This window comes from Polyodon spathula, chromosome 13 (assembly GCF_017654505.1).
Source record: "Polyodon spathula isolate WHYD16114869_AA chromosome 13, ASM1765450v1, whole genome shotgun sequence".
NCBI lineage: Eukaryota > Metazoa > Chordata > Actinopteri > Acipenseriformes > Polyodontidae > Polyodon > Polyodon spathula.
Window position 1 is genome coordinate 44,061,222 of NC_054546.1, and position 8,388 is coordinate 44,069,609.

General features: G+C 41.7%; 1 protein-coding gene across 1 annotated transcript; it reads left to right on the forward strand.

The window, feature by feature from the left end:
- Window positions 1–2,783: 2,783 nt before the first annotated feature.
- LOC121326038 (sorting nexin-20-like) lies at window positions 2,784–6,165 on the forward strand. Its single transcript, XM_041269182.1, has 4 exons — window positions 2,784–3,041; window positions 3,591–3,750; window positions 4,506–4,657; window positions 5,054–6,165. Exons 2-4 carry the CDS (start codon window positions 3,621–3,623, stop codon window positions 5,723–5,725), a joined length of 954 nt encoding a protein of 317 aa, XP_041125116.1. The 5' UTR covers window positions 2,784–3,041; window positions 3,591–3,620; the 3' UTR covers window positions 5,726–6,165.
- The last annotated feature ends 2,223 nt before the right edge of the window (window positions 6,166–8,388 follow it).

The window sequence follows — 8,388 nt, forward strand, 5'->3', positions numbered from 1 at the left end:
CTTTTCTAATTACTCTAGGCTCTAATTTCTGTCACTAATAAATCTTTTTTTAACCAGTTTTCCAAATGTCAGATTGGGTTTATTAATGACTGTATGACACACAAAACAACACATGAAGTGGATCCTACACAAAGCGAATGGAGATTAGAGTTCCACTCTCTGTGGCAGCTGGATGTGATTAAAACTCTTAGAGCAGCACTTCAAAGGAAAGCCTGTAGAACCCTCTCTGAAGTGCCACCTCTACATTTTCACAGGAAGATGCGTGGACTTAACATAACCCTGTGCTAATTAGAAACACTGCTTCAGTCTGACCTGCTTTTAAACTGTCCGCATGATTCGATTTCGGCAGCATGCAGTTTTCAAATATGTGTTGCAGCAAATGTGCTTTGTTATTCAGCTTTTTCAGTGGCAGATTTTAAAAAAAGGACAACAGTGAGTAATGATGTAAGCAGAAACGGCGGTAGAGAAGGATAACGAACACACAACAACACAGAACATTCAACAGGTACGAATGAAGGCCCTCTAAAGACCATGCACAGGCAGATGGTATAAATGAACCCTTTGAGCTCCGGGCCCTGCCCTGTGTGTGGTAATGAAGCACGAGGCTGAGCTCCAGAGCGCCTCCAGAGAGACACTCCCCTGGATCAGCCTGGCCAGAGCGTGCGCTCCTGCACTGCCGCTGCTGTTGTCTGCCAGGCTGCAGAGACAAGGGCATTTTATCATATTATCAGTTGCAAGCTAACTGTCTGAGGAATCTATAACCCAAATCTTCTATAGAAATATCTATCTAGATATTTAAACAATCGATGAAATAAATCATTTTAAACCTTTTGTGCACAACCCACTTGTGTACACTGCAGGTTATACCTACTTTGAAACATACCTCTATATATATATTCTGCATGTAAGCCAGCTTCAAGTTGGAATCAGGTTTATTTTTTAACCTGATTTAAGCACACAGCTTCAGAAGAATTGATTCCTCCAAACCCCATTGAGTTTGGGGGTGTCTAACAAGCTTCTTTAAAATCTGTCACCTTGCAATAATTCCATGTTTGACTAAAGTATGATTTCTAATTGCTATCTTGCAACAAAAAAAATGTCTGGCTTGCATCACCAGTGGAATGAGTTTGCTGGACAACTGTCCACATCACAAAATCAAGTTCCAAAATCAAGCATGTCCTATTCTCCTCTTATAGAAGTGTGCCCTCATCTCCTCTTATAGAAGTGGAAGCATGCCATCATCTCCTCTTTAGAAGTGTGCCCTCATCTCCTCTTATAGAAGTGGAAGCATGCCCACATCTCCTCTTATAAAAGTGTGCCCTCATCTCCTCTTATAAAAGTGGAAGCATGCCCTCATCTCCTCTTACAGAAGTGTGCCCTCATCACCTCTTATAGAAGTGGAAGCATGCCCTCATCTCCTCTTATAGAAGTGTGCCCTCATCACCTCTTATAGAAGTGGAAGCATGTCCTCATCTCCTCTTATAGAAGTGTACCCTCATCACCTCTTATAGAAGTGGAAGCATGCCCTCATCTCCTCTTACAGAAGTGTGCCCTCATCTCCTCTTATAGAAGTGGAAACATGCCCTCATCTCCTCTTACAGAAGTGTGCCCTCATCACCTCTTATAGAAGTGGAAACATGCCCTCATCTCCTCTTATAGAAGTGTGCCCTCATCACCTCTTATAGAAGTGGAAGCATGCCCTCATCTCCTCTTATAGAAGTGGAACTGAGTTTGAACCAGTTCTTAAATAGCAGAGTACAGCAGAGTGTAATAAAGCACAGTGAAAGCATGGGTATATTGCAGCAGAGTGTAGTAAAGCACTCGCTCCCTTAGAAAATGCCCCAAGCATTTTAATAGAATATGTATAAATCTCGCTCACTCAGATGATCTGCTGAGCTGTAAATTCTGCATGTATTGACTTGTAATGTATGTACAACACATGAACCTACATGAAGTCTGCATTGGATTTAGTTATTTACTGCATTAGTCCTGAACAGAAAAGACATTTTCATCCTGAATAAAGACATTCTGCTAACATAACAGTAAACTATTTAAATCATTACTTAAATATTTTATTAATAATGTTTCATCAATTGGCAATTATTACAGCTTAGAACTGATTTTCATGAATAAGTGAATATAGAATATACTGTATGTACATGTAAATACCACAGTACAAATGGTATATATTGAGATAAAGTATATGCATCTATCTTCTACATTTTATTAGAGGTATTCTAAAAGACTTCCTTCCATTTAGAACTCTCCCTTCAATTGTTAGCATAGCAAAGGGGAGTATTTCATTGATATGGAATTAGCCATTTATTAAAGTTTGGTTACATGTTAATAGGCATGTTAGATATGTTGTCATATTCAATACGATAGTCTCCTGCTCTGACTAAAATGAAAGACTTGAAACAACAGCTATAAAGTATTGAGTAATACTGAAGTCTTGTAATTTTCATACGAGTTACATTTTCTCCTTCCATATTAAATATGCAGAATAAAGAGATACTGCTGTTGGTATAATCCAGTGCCATTGCTCACACTGATACACTCTGGACAGTGCAGCACTTCACCATTAACTATTAACTATAAATGAATACATGCAGCCCATCATGCACAGCAATGCCTCACGCTCACCTGTTATAATGAATACATGCAGCCCATCATGCACAGCAATGCCTCACGCTCACCTGTTATAATGAATACATGCAGCCCATCATGCACAGCAATGCTTCACGCTCACCTGTTATGAATGTACTTTCAGTTTCATTCTGCCTTGACCCCTCCCAGACTAGCTTCGCAAACCAATTGTAGCACCAGAGTCAAGATCAGCCTCACTGCACAGTAGAACAGCACTTCCTTCCCTAAACTCAAACTCACAAAGTCATTTTTCACTAAAGTTTTTTGACACTGTGGCTTTTAGATTCTAGATCTACAGTAGATCGTCTGCTTAATCCTTTCCAGGATTTTAAAAGACAGCGTGGTGTACAGGAAGTGACCGTCGCAGGCAGGACATCTTGGCACAATTACAGCAGGTAAGTGGGATTTATCCAATGAAAAGGTTTACAGCTTAAGGTGCAGGTACTGGGTAGAGTGCAGGGAGGAGGGCTGTGGAGATCCTGGTCAGACCTCAGTCTTGCTGCTGAATTAAACAGGCGCTGGATATGGACTCAACCGAGTCACTTCCCTCTTTAAGCTTTATATTCCTGGTAAGCTGTGTTGAAAGACATATAAACACACTGCAGAGGAAGTGTGGCAACTCAGATTGGGTATTCAATAACAAGCAAACATGTAGAGAACACAAATAAACACAAGCTGGACATGGACTCCTCAGAAAATCATTTGAAGAGCCATACTCCAGAACAAAAGTAAAACTGGTATTCTTTTAATAGGCAGGCATACAGATTGGGTTACTGGGTGTGCCATTGTAACAAGCAGAGCAAAGTGTTGTAAAATGCAGTAAAAGCACAGTGCAATCATAGTTAAACACAGATAATACAACAGCCGGGAAAAATCTGTAAAACTTAAAAAAGCAACATGAAAATGCTGGAAGTGTTTTGTGTTCTAATTGATTGGAGCGGCAGCTTTGTGCAGGTGATCCAGACTGTGTAACGATGGGGGACTCCCTGAATAATGACCAAGCAGGCCTGGGCGCGGCTGTGAGCAGCAGTGTGAGCAGACTGTCGCTGGAGGAGAAACCAGCTGAAGCGGCACCCGCGTCACCACAGCACTGGACTGTTCCAGGTTCGTTTTTAGATGAGCGACTCTCTCTGAGTCTGATCTGAAGAGATACCAAAAAAGTCATCCAGTGCCTTGATTAAGGTTTTTAATATCTTGATCCGTAACTGCACAACGCTCAGTCCCAAAGATAAAACTACTATATAAAATTCGAAACGATTGACTTCTACATCACTTGGTTTTTTATAGTTTTACCTTAATGTTGGGTCGATAATTCAAATGATTGCTGATTGATTGCTCGATGCCAACTTTGTATTCCATATCCATTGGGATGGTTAGTAATCCTGGTACAATAAATAATGGCCACAGCGGAAGTAACAATAGAGGATCATACAGAGCACATACAATAGGGCACTGAACAGGTAAGAAATTCAATACCAGCAGCAAGCTGTGTAGATTTAAAGTGCCCTTTTAAGGAATGTCATTGGAATGTCAGCATGCACTGGGGCTGAATGGAAGTGTTCTTCTATCAATAGGGAACTCAAGCAGACTCTGCAACTTTTCAGTAATTCCAGAACTTGTCAAACCTTACAAACCTGATATTGCCTGTGTGTGTTTGTGTGTGCGTGCATGCGTGTGTGTGTGTGTGTATGCGTGTGTGTGTGTGTGTCTGTGTGTGTTTGTGTGTGCGTGTGTGTGTGTGTGTGTGTGTGTGTGTGTGTGTGTGTGTGTGTGTGTGTGTGTGTGTTTGTTTGTGTGTGTGTGTGTTTGTGTTTGTGTGTGTGTGTTTGTGTGTGTGTGCTTGTGCATGTGTTTTTCAGATGGTGATGTAAGTCCAAGCTCCAGCTCTTCGATGACAACTAAAGAACTGCAGGAGTACTGGAGGGCTGTGAAGAGCCAACGCAAGCCGGTCAAACTGCTGTTTGAAATCCCCTCAACCAGAACTGTGGAGCATTACCCATCCAGATACGTGGTGAGAATACCTTCCTTTTGTCAGTGTCAGACAATTACAAAATATAACAGCAAGGTCAATTCAGCTGTCTCTCCCATCCAAATCATTGTGTAGCTGAAGTTATACAGGTGAAAAGGGAGGTGATGGCTTTGAATAATCTAGAACCCTCAAAGGGTTGGAAACAAGTATTTTAATGACGAAAAAAACAATTTGAAGGCTAACAATCTGCTCCACATGGCAGCAGTAGATGAGCTGTAGGATGAGAGTTATCACAGGGGAGTCAAGGAAAGCTCTTCACTGACCTGCTCTAACAGTTGACTATGCCCCTGGCAAAGTTCCTTGGTGATACGCATTCACAGTGCATCGTATCCTCATTCAGAATTAACAGTACAATGACAAGTATTTGTTTTATCACAGGTGTACAAGATTGTGATCATAAAGTCTGGCAGCTACGATGACAAGAAGGTTTCCATCGAGCGGCGCTACACAGACTTCGAACGGCTCCACCAGAACCTCCTGAAGGACTTCAGCGAGGAGCTGGAGGATCTCCTCTTCCCCAGGAAGAGACTGACGTGCAACTTCACCCAGGAGAACATTAACGAGCGGCGCATGGCCTTCCAGGAGTACCTGGGCACCCTGTATGGCATGAAGTGCATCCGCAGGTCGGGGGCTTTCATGGCTTTCTTCACCCACCCAGAGCTGAAAGAGGCCTACAGCTGCCTAAGAGGAGGGCAGTATGCCAAAGCCCTGGGGTTGCTTATGCAGATAAATGACCTACAGGAGAAGCTCACTCAACACAGCCCAGCTCTGCGGGTCCCGACTCTCTGCGCCCTTCTCGTCTGCCACAAGGACCTGGAAGACATCACAAGAGCCTGCCAGGTGGGAGAAGAGGCTCTCTCGCTGCTCCCCAGGAACAAGAGGCACCGCTACAAGTGCGCCCTGCTGGACACGCTGGTAGATCTGGGTTACGAGCTGGGCCATGACGTCACACACCTGCAGGAGGAGCTGAGCGAGATCAAGGAGGCTCAGAAAATGCAAACAGCTCAGCTGTCGCTAAAGGAACTGGTGGTGCAGGAATTCGTTGACTAGACGTGTTTCCATCTGCAGCCCTGTTCCTGTGAACAGGAAACAGCAAGAGGATCACTCAGCTTACCTGATATGGAGAAAATATCATGACCTAAAACACTGGCCTTGATAAGCGTGCAGTTGCCACTAGATGGTGGTGTTGAATTGACTTTATGACAGTATGGCAAGTGCAAGTAGAATAGACTGAAGTCAGCAAGCCGCTTTTTTGACATTTAGTGCTTGTCAGTCATATGACTTGTACTGGGAAGGCCAGCCAAAGCTTGAAGGATCTTGAAAAGGAAATAAATGTGAGCGTCTTTCATAGTGAGAAATCTACAATCAATATACCAACAATAAATACTATATCCTTTTGTTGTTTAGTCTGAGTGGCAGCTTTTTTGTAAAAAATAAAAAGAAGAAAAAGAAACCATGTAATCCCTTTAGGCCATGCTTTCTTTCTTTTTTATGTGCCTGCATCATTCTTGCTATATATTTTTAATGAAGACATTTCTACACTAGATTCAACAATTAAATATTTTTAGTCCAGATGAGATTTTATTCATGTGGGTTTTTTTTTAGTTTTTATAATGGAAAACTGCTAAAAACCAGAACTCATTGCAAGATTTTATTATGCTTTTTGTTTGCGTTGCCGTTTTTATGATTGTTTTTGTCCTGTTTGAATGATTTATTTTTTTATTATTTCTTGCTGCGACCCCCTTGATATGAGCTGTATATCTGAAGGGTTCTGTCCTGGTTAAATAAATATATTTGAATGCAATGGAATGAATTGGCATCAGGGGACAGTATACTAGCTTCAGATTCTCTTTACCAAGACTGAGGATCCTCTAGTAGAACTTGAACCCCAGATGTGCTCCGTTACTCTCCGAAAGAAGCATTAGAACAGCAGTCCGATCCTGACACACTGGCTGCTGCTCCGTCAGCAATTCCACAGCGCTGTAATAATATTATAAAACCTTAATTCAGTGCAGCGTACCTCTCCATTCCTTTTCTCTTACCAGTCAAGAGCAATACATTCCATCCATTCCATACAGTAAACATACTGAACGACTCTAATGGGGACAGTAATCCATTTAGAATGTCAGGTTTGGAGAATAAAAAGAACTATCCCTAGCAGTCAGGTTGTTCTGTGTTTTGCAAGCCATTGAAAGCTCCTGCTCTCCAGTGCATTACATTTCATACAATTGATAAAGAAGCTGCAGACCAGCGATAGTATCTTTATAATCAATGAAGAAGCTGCAGACCAGCGATAGTATATTTATAATCAATGAAGAAGCTGCAGACCAGCGATAGTATCTTTACAATCAATGAAGAAGCTGCAGACCAGCGATAGTATTTTTACAATCAATGAAGAAGCTGCAGACTAGCGATAGTATCTTTATAATCAATGAAGAAGCTGCAGACCAGCGATAGTATCTTTATAATCAATGAAGAAGCTGCAGACCAGCGATAGTATTTTTATAATCAATGAAGAGGCTGCAGACCAGCGATAGTATCTTTATAATCAATGAAGAAGCTGCAGACCAGCGATAGTATCTCTATAATCAATGAAGAAGCTGCAGACCAGCGATAGTATTTTTACAATCAATGAAGAAGCTGCAGACTAGCGATAGTATCTTTATAATCAATGAAGAAGCTGCAGACCAGCGATAGTATTTTTACAATCAATTAATAAGCTGCAGACTAGCGATAGTATCTTTATAATCAATGAAGAAGCTGCAGACCAGCGATAGTATCTTTACAATCAATGAAGAAGCTGCAGACCAGCGATAGTATTTTTGCAATCAATGAAGAAGCTGCAGACCAGCGATAGTATCTTTACAATCAATGAAGAAGCTGCAGACCAGCGATAGTATTTTTACAATCAATGAAGAAGCTGCAGACCAGCGATAGTATCTTTACAATCAATGAAGAAGCTGCAGACCAGCGATAGTATCTTTATAATCAATGAAGAAGCTGCAGACCAGCGATAATATCTTTATAGTCAATGAAGAAGCTGCAGACCAGCGATAGTATCTTTATAATCAATGAAGAAGCTGCAGACCAGTGATAGTATTTTTACAATCACGACATTCTGCTGAGTGACTCAGGCCCAGGACTGTTTGATGTTTGGCATCTCAAAAAAAATCACTCTGTTCAGTTAAATGTGTTCTGTAAAGATATGCAAAATCGCTTGTACTTTGAAACGCTCCTTCTCTATTTGAGTTAGTGAAACTCATCTCACCTATGTATTATCAATCATCCCAAGAGTCACTTCTTCAAAGCTCCCTGACCCAGCGTGCATTTCCCCATGACAAACACAGGCTTTGGGTAAAGGACCCCCTCCTCAAAAATGCTCCCCCTTTTAATGTAGTCAGAAGCCAGATAACAGACCATGCAATAGACCATCGTGCTCTATAACCTGTTCCTTGCTATAAAGGGCTGCCTGTTATACAGGGAGTATGGTGGACAGCATCCTGGGCTGCTGTTCATTCCTAGTCAATGACCTCTTGGTTGATGGGGGTGTCACCGTGGCTAGTTTGTTCTCCCCTTGTTGGAGAAGGTCACTGCTGCAGGACAAGAAGTTTTTTTTAGTTTTCATTTTTTTAATCCAGTGTTATTTCTGCAGACCCAGTTTATCAGATCACATGGTTCCTAACAAAAACATACCGCTCAGAGCACAGATTCTC

Bases quoted from the DNA above. Each gene is read 5' to 3' on its own strand.
- LOC121326038 (XM_041269182.1), top strand. From the start codon at position 3,621: ATGGGGGACTCCCTGAATAATGACCAAGCAGGCCTGGGCGCGGCTGTG. The intron at 3,751-4,505 runs GTTCGTTTTTAG...TGTGTTTTTCAG, and splicing joins ACAGCACTGGACTGTTCCAG to ATGGTGATGTAAGTCCAAGC. The intron at 4,658-5,053 runs GTGAGAATACCT...GTTTTATCACAG, and splicing joins ATTACCCATCCAGATACGTG to GTGTACAAGATTGTGATCAT.